Source organism: Camponotus floridanus, unplaced genomic scaffold (assembly GCF_003227725.1).
Source record: "Camponotus floridanus strain SB8 unplaced genomic scaffold, Cflo_v7.5 scaffold79, whole genome shotgun sequence".
In the NCBI taxonomy this organism is placed as follows: domain Eukaryota; kingdom Metazoa; phylum Arthropoda; class Insecta; order Hymenoptera; family Formicidae; genus Camponotus; species Camponotus floridanus.
This window is the reverse complement of record NW_020229848.1, coordinates 36,545-62,925: the sequence shown is the minus strand read 5'-3', so window position 1 is coordinate 62,925 and position 26,381 is coordinate 36,545. Positions and strand designations below refer to the sequence as shown.

Here is a 26,381-nt window from a genome sequence, read left to right as displayed (position 1 = left end):
CTTTGATAATCTATACAAAATGCGTCAATAATGCAAATATTTTCTTTTACAATCGAAGAAACGATCAATAATTTTATTAATGACTCTTTTGATCACAATTATTTACCTTATATAAAACTTATTAAATTCTATTACATATCTATTATTAATAACAAATGTCACGTAATTAATCTTCGGTGATCAGTCTGGTCTAGACTATGTAAAAATTTTTAGTAAATTTTATATTATACGTATATATAGACATTTTCGTGTAATAAATTATTCCATGTAATGAATTATTTTGTATTAAATTTGGAATTATATGTTATATTAAATTTCTATTATATTTTGTAATATGTATTTACCATAAAAATATTATGTTGGTATGAAAATTATAATAAAAATATATAAAAATAATGTTAGCTGTATTAAAATGGAACATATGAATTATTTATATTTTACATAAAGGAAAATGTACTTAAAATATTTTGCAACATTTATATTTTTCGAGTCTTAATTATAAAAACTTCAGAAGAATCAGTGATCAATTTAACAAATTCTATACATGTATTAAGAATTAAATTTTTAAATAATTAAAAAAATAATTAATAAATATCAAAGATTAATTTACTGTTAATTAAGATTTATAGAAATACGGTTAAAAATGTTTTTATTCCACAGCAGACGTTTTGTGTTTTGTGAATAAAAATATATAAATATAGCAATGAATATAGAAAAATATTTATTTCATCTTTGAACATTACATTGGAAGATTACAGTATCTTTCGCGATTGAATAATTTAATTGCTATCAATTTATATACATAAATGTCATCGTACTTAATTGTGTGTAAATATTACACATTAGGTTTATTAAATATAGTTAGTGGAGATGGAGCAATAAATATAGTTCATTTTTACAGCATATTTTTATAATCAATATAATTTGAATATATAGTAAGTCATTAAATATAAAGATAAAATATATGTATATATGTATATACTTATCCCGAATGATGTAAAAATTTATACTTGATAACTGTTATAAATTCAAAAATAATTATATTATTATATTTATATATTCACAACTAATTATAGAGAATATTATTCGCGTTTTCCTTTCGCTCATAAATTTTACAATCAGTTTGTAATTATCGGTCATATATAATGTTGAAAATTAATTATACTTCCATATTGAAAAAAATATTGTTTATACATATATATATATATATATATATATACATATATATATATATATATATATATATATATATAATTGCAATCAATTAGGTTTCGCTTTAATTATTTAAAAACACAAATTAAATATTTCAATATATTACGTTGTTGTATAATTATGAAAATAGATGTGATATTTTTTAATAATCAAGATTTTATGGAAGATAAGATTAAAAAATTTCTTTTATCTTCATTGATAAATCTAATATTAAGATTAAACTTTAAAATAACAGAATCAATTTAGAAATATTCTAGAAATAATTTTTCTACATTAAGATTTATCGAATCGTTCGGAAACGAAGATAAACATTAATTTAATTATATCGGCTAAATAATGTCGACTGGACTCACAATCAGTAAGGCATCTTCTATGTTCTTTCTTAATGCTATAATATTTTTCAAACATAATTTGAAATTTGGCCTAGCACTCGCTGTACGCCAGCAACGTAGCATCAACTTGTTCAATATTGACGTATAGTTAAGATTTATCGGCAGTTTGCCTCCAGCACGTACATAATTTATCACTTCTTCATTAGACTTGTCAATATAAGGTTGCTCACCCAACATTGTAATTTCCTATATTAAAACACCAAATGACCAAACATTGCTTTGAGAAGTAAATATGCCGAATGTCAAAGATTCCGGTGCCATCCAGCGAATAGGAAGCGGATCTTCTCCTTTCTAAAACATGATTTTAACAAAAATTTAATTTTCTGACTCAAGTTGTTCATTTAGAATAAAATATGTACAAAATGAAAAAAACTCTTATTTATCTCTTGCTTTATATAAATATAAACAATTTATTTATACTCCATATTATTCAAAAAATGTACAATAATATTATGATAAAAAAATAAAAACATTTTCAAAAGAATTCATTAATTTTAATAATTAATTTTTAATAATTAATAATTAAAGTTTTAATAATTAATTTTTTGAAATTATTGCATTTACCATGCGATAATAATCATCCTTGTACATATTTCTAGCTAATCCAAAATCTCCAATTTTAATGACACGATTCTCGCGATTTCTCGAAGATACTAAATAATTGCGACACGCAAGATCTCTATGTACGAAGCGCAACTCTTCCAAGTAGCAACAGCCTCGCGCAACATCTTCGCACATGGCGAGTAAATCCTGCAAACGCAAGGCATGCAAATCTGACGCTTGCAAATTTCGACTATCTTTTAAATATTTTAACAGATCAATTTCCATCAATTCCAACACTAGTAATGGAGAATCCCCATCTACACAAATGGCCAACAATCTTAATATATGTGTATGTCGAATGTGACTCATAAGCTTGGCTTCTTTTAAAAATTTCTTTTTCTCATTGGAAGAAGCACCTTCTTGAAGCGTTTTTATTGCAACGGATATCTCTGTGCCCGATCTTTCTAAGTTCTTCACATTTCCTTGAAACACCTGCGAAATATTTCACACAAATTTAAATATGTACTTCACTTAAAAATATATAGATTAATGTCAAGTATCATTATATTTTATTTTATATTAAATAATTCAACGAAAATTAACAAAATACATGTATGTTGTCTCATCTAAATTTATATTACATATAATCTACTATAAAAATTCATATAATTTATGTCTTTATTAGGAAAGGTCTGTTTTCCTGATCTAGAAATTAATTTGAAACATTGCTTGAAAAAACTAATTTTTACTTTTCCAAATGCGCCGCTACCAAGAAGTTTTGTTAATGTAATTTGTTTACGTTCGATTTTAGTTATCACATATTCATCCGGGTTATAATGTAACATAGGACTGTAAAGCATATTCAATTGAGTGTTTTGGCAAGGTACTTCATGTAGAATCGCTAATTCCATGTCGGCCATTGTTGAAGACAAAAATTGCTTATTATTATTTCTGCGTCGATGATATACTGTTATAAAATTTTGATTTAATTATGTAATAATATGCATTATAAAATTTATCGTTTTTCAGTAAATTTATTAGTTTAATTTTATATAAGTAAATCACTAGTAAATTAATAGTTTTAGTAAATCTCTATTATATCAGATATATGCATAATCTACATTTTAAGTTGATATCTATATCAAATATACTTACAACAGTAAAAATAGCAGATGCAGATTATAATAACTATAATGATAAAACTTAACATCAATAGTAAATAATAGTTTGTCTTTCCAGGAGTGTTCGAAATATCATCTATATTACGCAAAAACATAATTTTAATATTTTTGTATGTGCGTTTTATTTAAAAACTTATATCTACTAATAACGTTATTATAAATTAATTAATAATAAATTAATAATAAATTAATAATAAATAGATAATAATAAATTAGCAATAAATAAATAAATTTTTTTAATTTTATTAATCTATTCATATATAAAAAAATAAGCATATAATAAGCATAAAATAAGCATATAATATAACATCTATGCACCACAGAATATTACAGTTACTTTGTGACAATGTTGCAATATTGTAAATTGTAATGTAATACATTACAGAAACATTGCAGAAATATAAATTATCAAAATATCAGTTAGATATTAGGAATATAATATTTATATTTTAGAAACATTTTAAAACTATTTTAGAAACATTTTAAAACTACACACTCTTTAATTTTTTCGCACCTTTCAATTGCGTAGCCCAATTTTTATGGTTCAAAAAATGTTTTCTATTTTTTCTTGACTAGTGTATTTTATACGTAATATTTTAAATGTTGCAATAACATTGCATTCTTTCAAATATATTATACTGCAATGTTGTTATAATATATATTTCATTGCAATATTGCAAAAAGTGAACATCTTAACGTTGTCATCATAACGTTGTCTTATAATAATAACTCAGGAGAGTTTCGCAATCGATTTGCAGTATTGCAATGAAATTATTCTTCAATATATTTGCAACCTTATTGTGTTGTATGGATATTTTAATTTGCTTACCACGTTTGCTACCACGTGTTGAAAAAATAAATCTTTCATCAGTCGGCCATGTAAAAGTTTCCTTATATTCGAGATATTTCAATATCAAGCGAAACTGGTATGAAGTTCCCGATTGTAAATTTTCGATCTGGTATCTTACTTTTTTGTTATAATTCGTTCTAATATCATTCGTTGTTTGCTATTTTTCTGTTGAAACGTCTTTATACTCTAGCGCAGAAAAGATCGTCAGATTGATGTTTGAAATCCATGAAATGTTCATGCTATTTGTGTTGATCTCGCTCAAAATAATAATGTTTGGTTCTGAGTATATGTGAACAATCTTGCTCAAACTCTCGTTGTAGAAATCACTGAAATTAGTTGGATACACACGTACGTATATCAAGTAATCTTGTACTGGCGACAGGTTGATCTTTGTGAAAAATCTGCCGTCTGCCATATGTTTCGGCACATTGATAAATTGTTTGCTCTTTTGTTGCTTGCCGTTCATTAATGTAACTGATTTCCAATGCACTTCGTAGGTCACGGCTATGCAGTTCACTTTCTTGAGTGGCATCCAATGAACTACTGCTATAGTAGGCGTCAAAGCTAGAACACTTACGTTTTCTGCATTAAGCTTGCCTGAATTAGTTTTTATTGATATCACATTCGAATCGAATGGATTTATTGATAATTGATTAAAGTAAAAATTGCTTAAAGTAAACTTCAATTTGTACTCCGTAAATGGAGTTAAGTTTTGAATTTCGTAATATCGCTCGCACGTCACCACATTGAATTTTTCAGACTTGTTGAGATTGTTGTCTAAACAGTTGTCAAAACTTACGGAAATAGTATATATAGTAGTTGGTAAATTATATTTTTTGCATCCACTCTTTACAGCCGGCTTCGGAAGATTTACAATAATGCTGTTTGTCGTTGCAGTCACATTCTCAAAATTATAAACTTTTTCGTCAGGTGTCAGACATTTTATTGGAGGATATGGTTGAGAAGATTTATCGAAAGCGTGAATATGATATAAAGTCTGATAATCTTCTTTTCGATCTATTATTATCTTTTCAACATATTTGTTTGCATTTACACTTTTGAGACTTGCATATCTTTTTTCCAAAATGTAGAGATAGTAAGCATTATAATCCGTTGCAAAAATGTAAACGTATGTTTTGTCAATTGTTATAGATTTGAATATTATGCCATCACTTGTATTGTTTATGTTTTTATTGTGTAAAATCGTATTGCACATAGAAACGTTAATGTCTGTCACAATTATGTGATTGACAGTTAACCAATAAATTAACGGCTTCTCTTTATTCATGTCATCAATTATTGTAAACTGTAAATAATATTGTGTTAAACTTTCAAGTTCTGTAAGTCGAAATGGGCAAGACATAATAGATGAATTTATTTGAACAATTTGCTCATTTTTTCCATCGAGATGATATTTCATCATATCGTATTGGTTATTGAATGAATTTGATACGGCATATAAAAGTCTAAAAAATATATAATTATTTTACACATTATAAAACATTTTAACAAAAATAAAATCTTATACGTAGTAAAAATTCGAAATTCTTATAATTATATAATAACTTATTTTTTTTTACTTATGATCTTAATTATAAAACATCTTAATTATGTAAAATTATAGAAAAATTACAAATTTGCATAAATCTTTAATAGAAAATTTTTTTTTCAGGTGAAAAGTAGTAAACATACCCCATAGACGGTAACATACGTATTTTTCCATAAGCCTTCATATCCATAATCTCATCAAATTTAATTATGCCATTTTCCCACATTGTCATATCGAACTTTACAATTATCCTGAGTTTTCATCGTTATTACTTATAAAATATAGATTTCTTGCTACCCAGTCAATGCAGAGACCATATAGATCTTTATCATAGCTAGCCATTTTTGTGATATTATTTTCATTAATCTCCATTGTCATTAGGTCATGTTTATCGTTATACCAATAAATTTTTTGTTCTTGTATCGAGTAAGTGAATCCACTGAAAAAAAGGGCCAACTACAATTGTATAGTAAACTAAAAATTATAGTTAAGATTTCTATTTCTATAGTTATTACTATAATGTTGATAATAATAAACTTGTGCATAGCAATAATAACATTAACTTTAAAAGTGTCAAAAACAATTTGATAATTATAACTATTTTTTTATCAGTATACGTACTATTCCATCGATACGAATTTAGTAATGTTTGAATCCAGGTCCCATATTTCGAAACCGTCAACCGTGTGGATTAATAATTTAGGTATTGGATTTTCATGTATAGTTGACACACGGATATCCGCGTAAGGACCAGCAACAACTTTAGTATGCGCACATACTCGGAAATAATATGTCGTGTTAGGTTTTAGATTGTTCACCATGTGTTCCAATTTTGTAGTTGTGATATTCTTATCGTCATAGATTTGAATCTCTTGTAAGTTTTCGATAAAACATTTCACTGTATATCCTTGTATTGGTTCATCGGTAAAGTCAGGTTGATTCCATCTGTAAAAGAACAACAATTCAGTTTTTTTATATTTAGTAAAATTATAACAGAATTAACCTTTTTATGTCGTTGAATTTAAGGAAAAGAAAGAAAAATAAAAGAATATATACAAACTGAGAAAGTAGATATTTTACCTCAATGTCACAAAAATATCGTTTTTTGTAAACTCATTGTCGAATTGTACAAATGCTCTGAGAGATGTTGGCTTGCTCAAACTGTTTTCTAGAGATTTTAAGATCGTACACATTAACATAATTATATATAAAATTAATATATAATAGTTAAATGAATTATCTCAGTAAATCAGAAAAAATAATTTAATGTGAAAATAAAGAAAAAAAAATAAATGTATATTATAAAATTAGTACAGTATTGATCTTTAAAAAAATAAAATATAAAAAATATAAAAAAATTTTTCGTTATTTAAGACTTAGAAAGTCTTAATTATTAATCCTTAACTAAAATCAATAAATAATTTTTAATAAAATGATAAGTCACACTTTTCAAAAAATTCCTATTGCTTAAAAAATCAAAAGTATAATATTTGCGATTGCTTTAAAACAAAATAGCAAATTAGTAAAATATGTATTGACTTTATTTTAAATCATAAAAATTTTTACAATATTATGTTTATATTATGATTTTCACAATATTATTTTTACAATATTATGATTTTCTATTTCTTTTTCAACAGAAAAGAATTTATATTTTTCTCTACTAGAAGATATTTTTAGATTTGATTTCCAATCTCATTTGAATTTAAATTATATTTACAATTTTTTGTCGTAGATTTTATTATTAATGCATTTTATTTAATGTATTTTTTTGCAACTTACTGATAGGTTCTGGAGTGATAGGAATATTTGCAGGTGGAACTTCACCGACTTCTCCTTCACTTCTCATAGTCATATCATCAGAATGACTTGAGTCAGATTTGAAATTTAGTATATGATGATCATTTTTGTCGGACATTGAAATATCCTTCATAAACTATAACATACAAAAAGAATTAAGTGAGTACCATTGGAGCTGAAACGTGATTATTTCTGTTGCTTTTAATGATAAATTATATGTATAAATAATAAAATTAAACGAATAATTTTCATTCGTTATTTGTTGGGTTAATAATACTGATTTGATATATATCATTTCTAATTGATATACATATATATATATATATATATATATATATATATATGTATATATATATATATATATATATATATTAATATGATGTATATATATATATATATAAATATGATGTAATTTTATTTATATTATAAAATATATTTTTTAATTTTTTTAAAAACTTCTTGTATAAAAACAAATATATATATTAAAAAGAAGATCAATCAATATATCAATAGGTTAACAAGAGTCAATAAGGATTTATAACTGGTCAATAAGTATTTATAACGCTACTCTTAGTAAATAATACAAGTAAAAGTGTAGCTCTTTGCAACTGTTAAAACAATTTTGTGCCTAACAATTTGATTTTTTTATGATAGATTAGATAACTTTTCTCCAATTTTACCGTAACTCATTTTTTTTTTCAAAAATTTGCCGATATTATTAAAGTTTTATTAATGTTTGTACTTCAAAAATGTTAAAAATATTGTTTCTTTGCAGTTATTAAATATTAGTCGTAGAAATTATATAAATTCTTTTATCTATAACCTTATCAAATTTTTTCTCTATTATTGTTATATTTTTATCGCAAATTTTGAAGGTGATAGTATAAATCGATAATGCCTCGATAAGAATATGTGCATATAATTATATATTATTGGATATATGGATATGTACAATAAAAATTAATATAAATTTTAACATCTAGCGATCTTCTAAATTAATTTTATAAAATGAAATGTACATTAGTATAAACTTTACACTATATATCAATAAATATTATTATAAATATCTAGAAAAATAAAGAAATTTTAGAAATTGAAGAAAAATGACTTAAAATCCTGTTCAAGTGTCATCGTATCAAGTGACACGGTAATGTCTTGTGCTAAGTCCCGCGTAAGCAACAAGACGCGCCGTGTATCATTACGCGAGTCGGATAGTTGGAGATGTTCGAGATTATCATATTGAAATAATCGCTGAACGGATCGAGTTCTTATTAGGCTTAATGGATAGCTTGAGGTTGATTTATATAAGAAAAGTGTCTTTATTTTTGCTCTACGTGCATCGTGAACAGCAATATTATGATCCAAAGTCGAAATATGAAAAATTTTCATTAAGAAACGTCTCCTTGATCATCGTCGCCCAAGTCCCCAATGCGCAAGCGTAAAAAGTTGTCCGTTTGCCGCATTCGACGTAAGATTGCGCTAGCGGCGCTCTGTGATGTTAAGACTATTATATACAGGGTGTCTCATTTTAATCGATGGATCCAAATTTCTCCTAAACTACATCAGCTACAAAAAAATGTTTCAGACAAAAGTTGTATGGCTTGAAGGGGAACATAAGGTGGTGTCATTGGTTTGGCATTGAAAAGTCACCTGAAGGTTACGTGAAGATTACATCCAACTTTTTAAATGGGACTTCCTATATGCTTTTGCATATTTTTTTAGTTCATCTCGAGAGCTTTCCGAAATACTATAATTAAGTTAATTTTCATTAAGTAGTTTTCAAGTTATGAGACTTGAAATCATTTCTTAATTTTACATAAGTCGTAAAATATCTAGTAAAATATTCATTTTTCGATTATCTTATCTTAATACTTTTATACTTAATACTTTTATCTTAATACTTTTACGTACAAAATAATAAGCAGAATCAAATGGTGTAAAGAAAACATACAGTTGTTTAAGAAAAAATATGGAATTGTTAATTGCAAATTACATATTTTTTTCCTCGGAACAGTTATATGTTTTTTTTACACCCCAATTGATTCGTCTTATTATTTTGTACACAAAAGTATTAAGATAAGTTAAACAAAAAATGAATATTTTACTAGATATTTTACGATTTATGTAAAATTAAGAAATGATTTCAAGCCTCATAACTCGAAAACTACTTAATGAAAACTAACTTAATTATAGTGTTTTGGAAAGCTCTCGAGATGAACTATAAGAATATGTAAAAGCATATAGGGTGTCCCATTTAAAAAATTGGATGTGATCTTCACGTAACCTTTAGGTGACTCTTCAATGTCAAACCAATGACACTACCTTATGTCCCTCTTCAAGCCATACAACTTTTGTCTGAAACATTTTTTTGTAGCTGGCGTAGTTTAGGAGAAATTTGGATTCATCGATTAAAATGGGACACCTTGTATACAGGGTGTCCTAGACCACCCGTACACCCCTTTTCTTTCAAAAACTAAGCATTTTAGAGAAAAACGTTTTAGACAAAAATTGTATGGTTTTGAGGGGAACATAAGATGGTGTCATTGGTTTGACCTTGGATGGCATCGTTAAGGTCAGGTCAAGGTCACACCTTTAATTTCTTAAATGGAATCACCTATTTTTTATTGCATATTCTTATAGCTTATGTAGAGAGCTTTCCAAAACACTATAATAAAGTATTTTTTCATTGAATACTTTTCGATTTATAAGGTTTCAAATAATATCTTAATTTTACATAAACTATAAAATATCTAGTAAAATATTTATTTCTCGATTATCTTACCTTAATACTTTTATGTACAAAATAATGAGAGGAATCAATTGGTCTAAAAAAAAACACATAATTGTTCCGAAGAAAAAATATGTAATTTGCAATTAACAATTACATATTTTTTCTTAAAAACAACTGTATGTTTTCTTTACACCAATTGATTCCTCTCATTATTTTGTACATAAAAGTATTAAGGTAAAATAATAGAAAAGTGAATATTTTACAAAATATTTTACGGTTTATGTAAAATTAAGAATTGATTTGAAGCCTCATAACTCGATAAATGCTTGAGGGAAAAATATTTTATTATAGTGTTTTGGAAAGCTCTCGAGATCAGCTATAAGAATATACAATCAAAAATAGGGGTTCCCATTTTAAAAAAACACTTTGACCTTCAAATAACCTTGAAGGTCAAGCTCAAGGTCAAACTCAAGGTCACGAGATAAAAGCTTGGAGTAAGCCCTACAACTTTTGTTGGAAAAGTTTCTTTGTCCGACCCTTACTTTTCGAGTTATTCCCCCGTACCGGGACTTTTTGAACACCCTGTATATATATATATATATATATATATCTGTATGTTGAAGAAGCACCCTGTATATATATATATATATATATATATACAGGGTGCTTCCTCAACATACAGATCGGTAAGTCGGGTTGCCTATCTGACGATCGGTCTTCTTTTACCGACCTCGCATAATTGAAAAATAATAAAATCAGAGGATCGATCATGTAATTTTTTTTCATGAAAAGTGAAAAAATTCCTTAATTGATACATTGAATGCAAATCCGTAGGGAATGAGGAAAGTAAAATCAGCTTTTAACATTGATATAGTGTAATTGTAATATTTAATAACATAAATAACATTATATAAAGAAGATCTTAAAAATAAAATTCGAAAGGCGTGTGCGGAAATCACTCCTCCGATAATTCGGAGAGTAAGGAAAAATTTTATGCGGAGGATTGCTTTATGTTTATAAAAGAATGGCGGTTACATTGAGCATGTATTGTGAACATTAAAAAATAGTTTTTTGTTTAAATTCATTATATTTTATCTGTGTTATTATATTTCAATTGTGTCATTTTATGTTATTAATGTTATTTAAGTTATTTATGTTATTAAATATAATGTTATTTATGTTATTAAATATTACAATTATACTATATCAATGTTGAAAGCTTTCACGTTCCTCATTCCCTACGGATTTGCATTCAAGGTATCAATCAAGGAATTTTTTCACTTTTCACGAAAAAAAATTACATGATCGATCCTCTGATTTTATTATTTTTCAATTATGCGAGGTCGGTAAAAGAAGACCGATCGTCAGATAGGCAACCCGACTTACCGATATGTATGTTGCGGAAGCACCCTGTGTATATATATATATATATATATATATATATATATATATATAGAGAGAGAGAGAGAGAGAGAGAGAGAGAGAGAGAGAGAATAATACAATCAAGTTTTAATTGAACTTAATATATTATACTATATAAGACTTCCATTTATAAATAAAATTTCGAAACTTTATACATTCTTTTTCCACAACACACTTTTTCTTTTATGTTGGATAGTTTTATTTTATTTTATTTCATTATATAGATAGAGAGAGTATATATAAATTATTATCATTCATTTATGAATTACCAGCTGCAATAACATTCAATTGTTTCTTAATCAAACGAAAAATATCTCTTACCTGCGTGAAGTTTAAATCCGCATACATGGAAACATTTATTTTCTGAAGGCTGTTTGAACTGATATAATTTTTCAGCATAAACGTGATAGTTGCTCTTGTCAGTATTAAATCTTTCGATAAAATACATAAAATTGTTCCAAATATAATTTGCATTTTTTGTAAATGTTTGCACTCAATCAGTTCCCGTTGAATTTTTAGTTAGTTTTTTCTTCTCACTCTATTATTTCTAATGTGCTAATCGAATTGATATTAATTCATATATACACACATCATTCGTATGATTGTGTTACTACGTATACGCTTTTTAAAATTCACTATTCGTACACAATTACACGTTTTTTTGTGATATTTATATGATGAAGTTTAAATCAAGCGACAAGTAACGCGTAGTGTTTTTGGTCTAGTAGCGAGCACAATGATAACTGACTTTGAATGATCAATTTGATCATGTGTTGCCATGACGTCTTATTAACTGCATTCCGTTTGTAATTTTTTTTTCTCTACGGTACGATATTCGGCGTTAAAAAGAATTAAAATCTTTAAAAATTGTTTGACAAAAAAGTTATATATGTATAAAACAAAAATAGTTCTATATATAAATAAAAATAATTATATGTATATATAACTGTTTAATAAATTTTATTAAACTATTTATATTAATTTATTTCTGCGCATCTTCTCTTTGGCATAGGAGAGAGGCGTTTATATAAAAGATGTTCTGATTATAATAAAAGTAATAATGGATTTTTAAAAAGTGATTTATACGTTTTCTGTGATATTCATATAATTCATATAATTCATATAATGTAGTTTGAATACGTAACGGTAGCATTTTTACACTATAAATAAATACAAATTTACAATAGCATATAAATAACTAAAATAAATAAAATAATTGTACGAAATATTATTACCGTTTTTTGCATTGAATAATCTTATAATATAATAACGTATACAATATAATTTTATTTAATATTAACCTAACATAATATACTTAATATAATATAATATAAAAACTTATAATATTAGTTACTTTATTATTTTAATTATACGATTGTAATTTTATATACAGCAATCTTTATATACATCAGTGTGCATTAGTACATCCAATTCAATCAAATTCTCTCTTTCTCCCGCTATAAATCACCAATTACTTTATTTCCAAAAAAGTGTTACAAACACTTAATTACGTAAAATATAATTAAAAATAATTTTGTGATGCTCCGGTCTCATTTTGTAATATATATCCAGTCCATTTATATATTAAATGATATACAGTATTTTTATTTTCAAAAATATCATTATATTATTAAATAATAATTACATTTAACATAGAATGATTTAAACAAGTATTTATATAATGATCTCCTTTTAAATTCATGTATAATAATTGACATATTTTCAAATATTTTACAAATTTATAAAAATTCATTCCCTCCAACAATTATACATGTACGTACAAAAATTTATATGTATAGTTTGAAATAGGAAAAAGCTTCAAAACATAATATAAAAAAAGCTTGAAAAGAGAAAATTACAATTGTGTGTTAAAATTTATGAATTTACAAAATAGTTAATAATACATTAAAAAGTGCAGATCTTATATCATATATAATATATAAAATACAAAAATACACATGTTAAATGTCTAATAAATATCGTAAAAAAACAAACATTCCAATATTAATACATGCATATCTATCTACAATTTATTCTTTATTAACTAAAAGTTATGTATATCAGTTAGATAATGTAAATATAATGTTTACTAGATTCAATAAATCTCTTCTGTGTCACTTCTTAGAACTATAATGTTTTCGAAACAAATTTGATGTATGGTTTAATTTCGTTGTATTGCAACAGCACAGCGTTAATAGTAAGTGGACAGTTAACCCTTTAACTACGGCATTGTCAATAGATGATTAAACGTTTTGTGGCTGTCGTCAATAAGTAACTTTAAGATATGCTATGATGCGAAGATTGTTTATTAACAATTCCACCCAGATAGCAAGCACGCGTCATTTTGACGTTCCAAACTGATCATTTTTGATCATATGTCGTCAAAATGACTGATTTTATATTGACGTCTTGATATAACATTATTTTGATCATTCTTCATTTTTCAGTCGTGAAATGACGATTATTTGATTATTAATGGCATTAGTTAATACATCGATCCCATAAAAAAATCTTTTAAAGTTTTTTATATAATGTGACTTTCGCGATCAGAATTACAATTATGAAAGTAAATTTCACTGTAAAACCAGTAATCGCTAGTTCGTTCGTTTACCGCTATGATCGCTATCTCTCTCGTATTTAATTTTAGTCATAAGAATTATATAAAATTTGCAAAGAGTGACAAATAAAATTAGAAATATTAATTCGATTTAATTTCTGATAATTTCAATAGAGGAGCTTCAAATATTAAATCGATCTTATAAGTCAGACAAATAAATGTCTGGCTACTTAATGAAAATTATTTGTTCGTTATCTATTTAAAATAACAGGTTCAATATACATATAATATAAGAGTATAAAATAAAATTTTTAATATAATAAATATTTAATAAATATAAATAAAATTTTTAATTTTATATATATTTATTTATATTAATATATATTTATTTATTTTTATATTTATATTATATTTATGAAATAGATAGAGAGATGAATTGTAGTTAATAAGTATTTAATATTACTGGCAATAACGAAAAAAATGTTACTGACATATTACTGATTGAAATCAAGTCAAAATTATTAACTGATTCTTTCAATAAAATATCACTGATTTACAGTGCTGTACTTATAACTGCTGTAATCAGTGACTATTTAATGTTTTTCATTTATAATACACTGATTCACTTTTAGAGAGTGCTTTATTCTACGACACTATTAAATAATATTATTATGCTAAAAAAAGAACGTTAAAATATGATATATTTTATGACGTCAAAATACGGTACATGTCATGAATTGACGTCAAGAGTCTGTGACATTAGACCGTTACTGTTACGTTATAAAAACGTCAATTCGAGACGTTAAGAATACATAGTGAATGACCAATTTGAAACGTCAAAATGACGTGTGCTTGGTACCTGGGAACGTTATGAGTATTTGATGATTTTTCCAAATGATAGATCGTACTTAATTGTGTGTAAATATTGCACATTAGCTTTATTAAATATAGTTAGTGGAGATAGAGCAATAAATATAGTTCATTTTTACAATTGCATACTTTTGTAATCAATATAATTTGAATATATAGTAAGTCATTAAATATAAGGTAAAATATATGTGTATATATATATATATATATATATATATATATAATTATATATATATATAACTATATAATTTATATATAACAATTATATATAAATTTTTACATTATTCGAGATAAGTATATATATATATATATATATATATATATATATACACACACTTATCTCGAATAATGTAAAAATTTATATATAATTGTTATAAATTTAGTAATAATTATATTATTATATTTATATATTCACAACTAATTATAAAGGATATTATTCGCGTTTCCTCATTCGCTCATAAATTTTACAATCAGTTTGTAATTATTGCTCATATATAATGTCGAATATTAATTATAAACTTCCATGTTGAAAAAAATTATGTTATATTAAATATTGTTTATACATATGTATATATATATATATATATATATATATATATAATCGCAATCATTAGATTTCACTTACAATAGATTATTCAAAAACACAAAATAGATATATCATTATATTACGTTGTTGTATAATCATGAAAATGGATGTGATATTTTTTAATAATCAAGATTTTATGGAAGGTAAGAGTAAAAAATTTCTTTTACCTTCATTGATAAATCTAATATTAAGATTAAACTTTAAAATAACAGAATCAATTTAGAAATATTCTAGAAATATTTTTTTTACATTAAGATTTATCGAATCGTTCGGAAACGAAGATAAACATTAATTTAATTATATCGGCTAAATAGTATCGACTGGACTCAGTAAGGCATCTTCTATGTTCTTTCTTAATTCTATAATATTTTTCAAACATAATTTGAAATTTGGCCTAGCATCCGCTGTACTCCAGCAACGTAGCATCAACTGGTATAATATTGACGGACAGTTAAGATTTATCGACAGTTTGCCTCCAGCACGTACATAATTTATCACTTCTTCATTAGACTTGCCAATATAAGGTTGCTCACCCAACGATGTAATTTCCCACATTAAAATACCAAATGACCAAACATCGCTTTGAGAAGAAAATATTCCGATTATTAAAGATTCCGGTGCCATCCAGCGAACAGGAAGCAAATTTTCTCCTTTCTAAAACATATTTTTAACAAAAATTTAATTTTCTGGCTCAAGTTGTTCATTTAGAATAAAATATATACAAAATGAAAAAAACTCTTATTTATCTCTTACTTTATATAAATATAAACAATGTATTTATACTCAATATTATTCAAAAAATGGAAAATAATATTATGATAAAAAAATGAAAGCATTTCCAAAAGAATTCATTGTTTTAATAATTAAATTTTAAATAATTGCTTTTACCACGCGATAATAATCATCCTTGTAGATATCTCTAGCTAGTCCAAAATCTCCAATTTTAATGACACGATTCTCGCGATTTCTCGAAGATACTAAACAATTGCGACACGCAAGATCTCTATGTACGAAGCGCAACTTTTCCAAGTAGCAACAGCCTCGTGCAACATCTTCGCACATGGCGAGTAAATCCTGCAAACGCAAGGCATGCAAATCTGACGGTTGCAAATTTCGACAATCTCTTAAATATTTTAACAGATCAGTTTCCATCAATTCCAACACTAATAATGGAGAATCCCCATCTTCACAAATGGCCAACAATCTTAATATATGTGTATGTTGAATGTGACTCATAAGCTTGGCTTCTTTTAAAAATTTCTTTTTCTCATTGGAAGAAGCATCGTCTTGAAGCGTTTTTACTGCAACGGATATCTCTGTGCCCGATCTTTCTAAGTTCTTCACATTTCCTTGAAACACCTGCGAAATATTTCACACAAATTTAAATATGTACTTCATTTAAAAATGTATAGATTAATGTCAAGTATCGTTATATTTTATTTTATATTAAATAAATTCAATTTTATATTAAATTAATTCAACGAAAAATATATAACAAAGTACATGTATGTTGTCTCATCTAAATTTTATATTACATATAATCTACTATAAAAATTCATATAATTTATATCTTTATTAGAAAAGGTCTGTTTTCTTGATCTAGAAATTAATTTGAAACATTGCTTGAAAAAACTAATTTTTACCTTTCCAAATGCGCCGCTACCAAGAGGTTTTGTTAATGTGATTTGTTTACGTTCGATTTTAGTTATCGCATATTCATTCGGATTATAATGTAACATAGGACTGTAAAGCATATTCAATTGAGTGTTTTGGCAAGGTAGTTCATGTAGAATCTCTAATTCCATGTCGGTCATTGTTGAAGGCAAAAGTTGCTTATTATTATTTCTGCGTCGATGATATACTGTTATAAAATTTCGATTTAATTATGTAATAATATGCATTATAAAATTTATTGTTTTTTAGTAAATTTATTAGTTTAATTTTATATAAGTAAATCACTAGTAAATTAATAGTTTCAGTAAATCTCTAGATATTATATCAAATATATATGTATAATCTACAATTTAAGTTGATACCTATATCAAATATACTTACAACAGATGCAGATTATATATATAACCGTAATGATACAACTTAACATCAATGGTAAATAATATTTTGTTTTTGTTATTCCAGGAGTGTTCGAAATATCTATGTTATGCAAAAACATAATTTTAATATTTTCGTGTGTGTGTTTTATTTAAAAACTTATATCTACTAATAACGTTATTATAAATTAATTAATAATAAATTAATAATAAATAATTAATAATAATTAATAATAAATTAATTAATAATTAATTATTAATAAATTAATAATAAATAGATAATAATAAATTAGTAATAAATAAATGAATTTTTTAAATTTTATCAATCTATTCATATATATTGTAAAAAAATAAGCGTATAATAATATAACATCTATGCACCACAGAATATTACAGCTACTTTGTGATAATGTTGCAATATTGCAAATTGTAATGTAATACATTACAGAAACATTGCAGAAAAACAAATTAACAAAATATCAGTTAGATATTAGGAATATGATATTTATATTTTAGAAACATTTTAAAACATTTTAAAACACTCTTTAATTTTTTCGCATCTCCCAATTGCGTAGCCGAATTTTTAGGTTTCAAAAAGTGTTTTCTATTTACTTATAACTCAGAAGAGTTTCGCAATCGATTTGCAGTATTGCAATGAAATTATTCTTCAATATATCTGCAATCTTATTGTGTTGTATGGATATCTTAATTTGCTTACCACGTTTGCTACCACGAGTTGAAAAAATAAATCTTTCATCAGGCGGCCATGTAAAATTTTCCTCATATTCGAGGTATCTCAATATCAAGCGAAACTGGTATGAAGTTCCCGATTGTAAATTTTTGATATGGTATATTACTTCCTTGTTATAATTCGTTCTAGTATCATTCGTTGTTTGCCACTTTTCTGTTGAAACGTCTTTGTATTCTAGTGCAGAAGAGATCGTCAGATTGATGTTTGAGATCCATGAAATGTTCATGCTATTTGTGTTGACATCGCTCAAAATAATAATGTTTGGTTCTGAGTATATGTGAACGATCTTACCCAAACTCTCGTTGTAAAAATCACTGAAATTAGTTGGATACACACGTACATGTATCAAGTAACCTTGTACTGATACCGACAAATTAATCTTTGTGAAAAATCTGCCGTCTGCCATACGTTTCGGCACATTGATCAATTGTTTATTATTTTGTTGCATGCTGTTCAATAATATATCTGACTTCCAATGCACTTCGTAGGTCACGGTTATGCAGTTCACTTTCTTGAGTGGTATCCAATGAACTACTGCTATAGTAGGCGTCAAAGCTAGAACACTTACGTTTTCTGGTGCATGAAGCTTGCCCGAATTAGTTTTTATTGATATCACATTCGAATCGAATGGATTTATTGATAATTGATCAAAGTAAAAATTGCTTAAAGTAAACTTCAACTTGTACTCTGTAAATGGAATTAAGTTCTGAATCTCGTAATATCGCTCGCACGTCAGCACATTGAATTTTTCAGACTTGTTGAGATTGTTGTCTAAACAGCTTACGGAGATAGTATATATAGTAGTTGGTAAATTATATTTTTTGCATTCACTCTTTACAACCGGCTCCGGAAGACTTACAATGATGCTGTTTGTCATTGCAGTCACATTCTCAAAATTATAAACTTTTTCGTCAGGTGTCAAACATCTTATTGGAGGATATGGTTGAGAAGATTTATCGAAAGCGTGAATTTGATATAAAGTCTGATAATCTTCTTTTCGGTCTATTATTATCTTTTCAACATATTTGTTTGCATTTACGCTTTTGAGACTTGCATATCTTTTTTCCAAAATGTAGAGATAGTAACCATTATAATCCATTGCTAAAATGTAAACGTATGTTTTGTCAATTGTTATAGATTTGAATATTATACCATCACTTGTATTGTTTATGTTTTTATTGTGTAAAATCGTATTGCACATAGAAACGTTAATGTCTGTCACAATTACGTGATGGTTAGTTAACCAGTAAATTAACGGCTCCTCATTATTCATGTCATCAATTATCGTATACTGTAAATAGTATTCTGTTAAGCTTCTAAGTTCTGTAAGTTGAAATGGGCAAAAGTACATAATAGACGAATTTATTTGAACAATTTGCTTATTTTTTCCATCGAGATGATATTTCATCATATCGTATTGGTTATTAAATGAATTTGGCGATACGGCATATAAAAGTCTAAAAAATATATAATTATTTTACTCATTATAAAACTTTTTAACAAAAATAAAATCTTATACGTAGTAAAAATTCGAAATTCTTATAATTATATAATAACTTTTTTTTTTACTTATGATCTTAATTAAATATAAAACATCTTAATTATGTAAAATTATAGAAAAATTACAAATTTGCATAAATCTTTAATAGAAAATTTTTTTTTCAGGTGAAAGGTAGTAAACATACCCCATAGACGGTAACATACGAATTTTTGCATAATAAGCGTTTATCTCTATAATCTCATCAAATTTAATTATGCCATTTTCCCACATTGTTAAGTCGAACTTTACAATATATCTTGACTTTTGATAATCACTCATAAAATATAGATTTCTTGCTACCCAGTCAATGCAGAGACCATATAGATCTTTATCATAGCTAGCCATTTTTGTGATATTATTTTCATTAATTTTCATTGTCATTAGGTCATGTTTATCGTTATACCAATAAATTCTTTGTTCTTGTATCGAGTAAGTGAATCCACTGAAAAAAAGGGCCAACTACAATTGTATAGTAAACTAAAAATTATAGTTAAGATTTCTATTTCTATAGTTATTACTATAATGTTGATAATAATAAACTTGTGCATAGCAATAATAACATTAACTTTAAAAGTGTCAAAAACAATTTGATAATTATAACTATTTTTTATCAGTATACGTACTATTCCATCGATACGAATTTAGTAATGTTTGAATCCTGGTCCCATATTTCGAAACCGTCAACCGTGTAGATTAATAATTTAGGTATTGGATTTTCACGTATAGTTGACACACGGATTTCCGCGTAAGGACCAGCAACAACTTTAGTATGCGCACATATTCGGAAATAATATGTCGTGTTAGGTTTTAGATTGTTTACCGTGTATTCCAATTTTGTAGTTGTGATATTCTTATCGTCATAGATTTGAATCTCTTGTAAGTTTTCGATAAAACATTTCACTGTATATCCTTGTATTGGTTCATCGGTAAACTCAGGTTGATTCCATCTGTAAAAGAACAACAATTCAGTTTTTTTATATTTAGTAAAATTATAACAGAATTAACCTTTTTATGTCGTTGAATTTAAGAAAAAGAAAGAAAAATAAAAGAATACAAACTGAGAATTTAGATTTTTTACCTCAATGTCACAAAAATATCGTTTTTTGTAAATTCATCGTCGAATTGTACAAATGCTTTGAGAGATGTTGGCTTGCTCAAACTGCTTTCTAGAGATTTTAAGATCGTACACATTAACATAATTATATATAAAATTAATATATAATAGTTAAGTGAATTATCTCAGTAAATCAGAAAAAATAATTTAATGTGAAAAGAAAAAAAAAATAAATGTATATTATAAAATTAGTACAGTATTGATCTTTAAAAAAATAAAATATAAAAAATATAAAAAAATTTTCCGTTATTTAAGACTTAGAAAGTCTTAATTGTTAATCCTTAGCTAAAATCAATAAATAATTTTTAATAAAATGATAAGTCACATTCTTCGAAAAATTTCTGTTGCTTAAAAAATTAGAAGTATAATATTTGCGATTGCTTTAAAACAAAATAGCAAATTAGTAAAATATGTATAGACTTTATTTTAAATCATGAAAATTTTTACAATATTTTGTTTATATTATAATTTTCACAATATTATTTTTACAATATTATGATTTTCTATTTCTTTTTCAACAGAAAAGAATTTATATTTTTCTCACTGCTAGAGGATATTTTTAGATTTGATTTCCATTCTCATTTGAATTTAAATTATATTTAGAATTTTTTGTAGATTTTATTGTATGAATGCATTTTATTTTATGAATTTTTTTGCAGATTTTATCATTAATGCATTTTATTTTATGCATTTTTTGCAACTTACTGATAGGTTCTGGGGTGATAGAAATGTTTGCAAGTGGAACCTCATCGACTTCTTGCTCACTTGTTATAGTCATATTATCAAAATAACTCCAGTCAGATTTGAAATTTAGTATATGATGATCACTTTTCTCCGATATTAAAATATCCTTCATAAAGTATAACATACAAAAAGAATTGAGTGAGTACCGTTAGAACAGAAACACGATTATTTCTGTTGCTTTTGATAAATTATATGTATAAATAATAAAATTAAACGAAAAATTGCCATTTGTTGAGTTAATAATACTGGTTTGATATACAATATGTTATTCCTAATTTATATATATATATATATATATATATATATATATATATATATATATATACAGGGTGGGGAAAAAGTATGGAAGCAAACAATTATTTCCGAAACTATTCATTTTTCGACAAAATGTCTTAGACATAATTTTTATGGTATGAAAAGATGTATTATGTGACATAGACGGCATGACTTGAAATGACCCTTACGAGCTGCATACAAATAACGTAAAAAATTTCAAATGGAACTCGTCAGTTTTTGTTACAGATTCTTGTAGCTGATGTCGAAACGTTTACAAAACACTGCATATGAGCCCCATTCCCTTAAAAACACTCCCAGTTACGAAACAATTGTGATACAAACAATTTGTATGCACATGGACATTGCTTACTGATTTCGCATCATGACGTTCAGTTGCGTCCACTAATAACATGTAATTGTACCTGTTGTCATATGATACACTGTCTATGAGTATTCATAGAATTTTTTGGAAGATGAATAGTTTCGGAAATAATTGTTTGCTTCCATACTTTTTCCCCACCCTGTATATATATATACATGTATGTATATATATATATATAATATATGTATATATATATATGTATACATATATATATATATATATATATATATATATATATATTAAATATGATGTAGTTTTATTTATATAAAATTATATAAAATCTATTTTTTAATTTTTTTAAAACATTTTGTATAAAAACAAATATATATTGTATAAAAACAAATATATATATATATATATATATATATACAGCGTGTGTCAAAAGTTCCGGCTGGATAATTTGAAAAATACGCATCACAGAGGAAAATGACCTAGACAAAAGTTGTAGGATTTTTCCCGGGCAATCCGACGGTGACCTTAGATTTGACCTTGGATAGTCATTTGAAGGTCACATAAAGATTACCTTCAATTTCTTAAATGGAACCCCCTATTTTTCATTGCATATTCTTGTAGCTTATCTCGAAAGCTTTCCAAAACACTATAATTAAGTACCTTTTTATTAAGTACTTTTTGAGTTATAAGGCTTGAAATAATTTCTTAATTTTACATAAACCATAAAATATCTAGTAAACCATTCATTTTTCGATTATCTTACCTTCATACTTTTATGTACAAAATAATGAGAAGAATCAATTGGTGTAAAGAAAACATACAGTTGTTTTTAAGAAAAAATATGGAATTGTTAATTGCAAATTACATTTGCAAAATCATTTGCATAATCCCGGGAAAAATCCTACAACTTTTGTCTAGGTCATTTTCCTCTGTGATGCGTATTTTTCAAATTATCCAGCCGTCCCGGAACTTTTGACACACGCTGTATATTAAAAAGAAGATCAATCAATAGGTTAACAAGAGTCAATAAGGATTTATAACAGCTACTCTTTTGGCAAATAATACAAGTAAAAGTGTAGCTCTTTGCAATTGTTGAAACAATTTTGTGTCTAACAATTTGATCCTTTCATAATAGGTTAGATAACTTTTGTCCAATTTTATCGTAACTTAATCTTTTTTTCAAAAATTTGCCGATATTATTAAAGTTTTATTAATGTTTGTACTTCAAAAATATTAAAAATATTGTTTCTTTACAATTATTAAATATTAGTCGTAGAAATTATATAAAGTCTTTTATCTATAACCTTATCAAATTTTTTCTCTCATTATTGTTATATTTTTAACACAAATTCTGAAGGTGATAGTATAAATCGATAATACCTCGATAAAAATATGTGTATATAATTATATATTATTGGATATATAAGTATGTTCAATGAAATTTAAATTTTCTTGAAGATTGCCAGTAAATAAATAAAAGAAGTAGTTAAAATCGATCAACACTGGCAATATTTATTGAGGTAAAAAATCACAATCACGACGTTTCGACCATAGGTTTTGGTTCTTTTCGAGTGAACTACAAAAAAAATTATTTCCAGTAATACAACAAATCAGAAAAATTAATGATACTAAATTACATAGATGTTCAAATAAGATTTGAGCAACAAGTTATATACATACAGTAATTAAATTAACAGTTCTATCGTGAGAAATAAGAAATCACTTCGTCAAGATTATCATGTCACTGTCTCCATCAACACACAGAGAAAGACATATTTTAACTACTTCTTTTATGTTCAATGAAAATTAATAAAATTTTAGCATCTAGCGATTTTCTAAATTAATTTTATAAAATGAAATCTATATTAATATAAACCTTACACTATATATCAATAAATATTATTATAAATATCTAGAAAAATAAAGAAATTTTAAAAATTGAAGAAAAATGACATAAAGGTCTATTCAAGTGTCATCGTATATATGTATATGTATATATATATATATGTATATATGTATATATTAATGTAACGGATATTTAGTAAGCAGCAAACTTTATTAATTTTAAAAATTGTTATTTTTAGAAATAATAATTATATATATATATATATATATATATATATATATATATAGAGAGAGAGAGAGAGAGAGAGAGAGAGAGAAAGAGAGAGAGAGAATAATACAATCAAATTTTAATTAAACTTAATATATTATACTATATAACACTTCCATTTATAAATACAATTTCGAAACTTTATACATCCTTTTTTTACAACACATTTTTTTTAGTTGAATAGTTTTATTTTATTGTAGAGAGAGTATATATTATTATTATCAATCATTTATGAATTACTAGCTGTAATAGCATTCAATTGATTCTTAATCAAACGAAAAATATCTCTTACCTGCGTGAAATTTAAATCCGGATACATGGAAATATTTTCTTTCTGAAGGCTGTTTGAAGTCTTATAAATTTTCGGAATAGACGTAATAGTTGCTCTTGTATGTACTAAACCTTTCAATAAAATACATAAAATTGTTCCAAATATAATTTGCATTTTTTGTAAATGTTTGCTCAATCAGTTCCCGTTGAATTCTTAGTTAGTTTTTTCTTCTCACTCTATTATTTTTAATGTGCTAATCGAATTGATATTAATTCATATATACACACATCATTCTTACGATTGTGTTACTACGTATGTTTTTTAAAATCCACTATTCGTACACAATTACACGTTTTCTGTGATATTCATATGATGAAATTTGAATCAAGCGACAAGTAACGCGGTAGTGTCTTTGGCTAGTAGCGAGCACAATGATAAATGACTTCGAATGATCAATTTGATCATGTGTTGCCATGACGTCTTATTAACTGCATTCCATTTGTAATTTTTTTCTCTCCGGTGCGATACTTGGCGTTAAAAAGAATTAAAATCTTTAAAAATTGTTTGACAAAAAAGTTATATATGTATAAAACAAAAATAGTTCTATATATAAATAAAAATAATTATATGTACATATAACTGTTTAATGAATTATATTAAATTATTTATATTAATTTATTTTTGCGTATCTTCTCTTTGGCATAGGAGAGAGACGTTTATATAAAAGATATTCTGATTATAATGAAAGTAATAATGGATTTAAAAAAAGTGATTTATACGTTTTCTGTGATATTCATATAATTCATATAATGTAATTTGAATACGTAACGCGATAGCGTTTTTACACTAGTATAAATAAATACAAATTTACAATATATAAATAACTAAAATAAATAAAATAATTGTACGAATTATTATTATCGTTTTTTGCATTGAATAATCTTATAATATAATAACAACGTATACAATATAATTTTATTTAATATTAACTTAACATAATATACTTAATAGAATATAATATAATATAAAAACTTATAATATTAATTACTTTATTATTTTAATTATACTATTGCAATTTTATATACAGTAATCTTTAGATACATCAGTGTGCATTAATGCATCCAATTCAATCAAATTCTCTCTTTCTCCCGCTATAAATGATCAATTACTTTATTTCCAAAAAGTGTTATAAACACTTAATTACGTGAAATATAATTAAAAATTAAAAATAATTCTGTGATGCTCCGGTCTCCTTTTGTGATATATATCCAGTCCATTTATATTAAATAATATACAATATTTTTATTTTAAAAATTTCATTATATTATCAAAGAAACATTCAGCATAGAAAGATTTAAACAAGTATTTATATAATGGTCTCCTTTTAAATTTATGTATAATAATAGATATATTTTCAAATATTTTATAAATTTATTTCCTCCAACAATGATATATGTACGTACAAAAATTTATATGTATAGTTTGAAATAAGAAAAA

General features: G+C 25.5%; 3 protein-coding genes across 4 annotated transcripts; all 3 read right to left on the bottom strand.

The window, feature by feature from the left end:
• Positions 1–1,511: 1,511 nt before the first annotated feature.
• On the bottom strand, positions 1,512–4,333 carry LOC112639619 (proto-oncogene tyrosine-protein kinase ROS-like). Its single transcript, XM_025414184.1, has 5 exons — positions 4,158–4,333; positions 3,303–3,404; positions 2,897–3,114; positions 2,169–2,639; positions 1,512–1,895 (listed from the first exon to the last, which is right to left on the bottom strand). Exons 2-5 carry the CDS (start codon positions 3,355–3,357, stop codon positions 1,791–1,793), a joined length of 849 nt encoding a protein of 282 aa, XP_025269969.1. The 5' UTR covers positions 3,358–3,404; positions 4,158–4,333; the 3' UTR covers positions 1,512–1,790.
• On the bottom strand, positions 4,333–12,375 carry LOC112639618 (proto-oncogene tyrosine-protein kinase ROS-like). Of its 2 annotated transcripts, XM_025414183.1 has the most exons (6): positions 12,002–12,375; positions 7,510–7,663; positions 6,808–6,895; positions 6,349–6,672; positions 5,871–6,166; positions 4,333–5,644 (listed from the first exon to the last, which is right to left on the bottom strand). In XM_025414183.1, the coding sequence occupies exons 1-5, from the start codon at positions 12,152–12,154 to the stop codon at positions 5,974–5,976; spliced, it is 912 nt and encodes a 303-aa protein (XP_025269968.1). In that variant the 5' UTR covers positions 12,155–12,375; the 3' UTR covers positions 4,333–5,644; positions 5,871–5,973. The 2 variants fall into 2 exon arrangements, with proteins under 2 accessions (XP_025269968.1, XP_025269967.1); XM_025414182.1 differs by lacking the exons at positions 6,349–6,672; positions 6,808–6,895; positions 7,510–7,663; positions 12,002–12,375 and having other exon boundaries at positions 5,871–5,973.
• Positions 12,376–15,982: 3,607 nt separating this feature from the next.
• LOC109610044 (proto-oncogene tyrosine-protein kinase ROS-like) lies at positions 15,983–21,986 on the bottom strand. Its single transcript, XM_025414181.1, has 9 exons — positions 21,852–21,986; positions 21,111–21,198; positions 20,656–20,979; positions 20,178–20,474; positions 18,460–19,949; positions 17,749–17,844; positions 17,337–17,554; positions 16,582–17,052; positions 15,983–16,347 (listed from the first exon to the last, which is right to left on the bottom strand). Exons 1-9 carry the CDS (start codon positions 21,922–21,924, stop codon positions 16,000–16,002), a joined length of 3,405 nt encoding a protein of 1,134 aa, XP_025269966.1. The 5' UTR covers positions 21,925–21,986; the 3' UTR covers positions 15,983–15,999.
• Between the last annotated feature and the right edge of the window lie 4,395 nt (positions 21,987–26,381).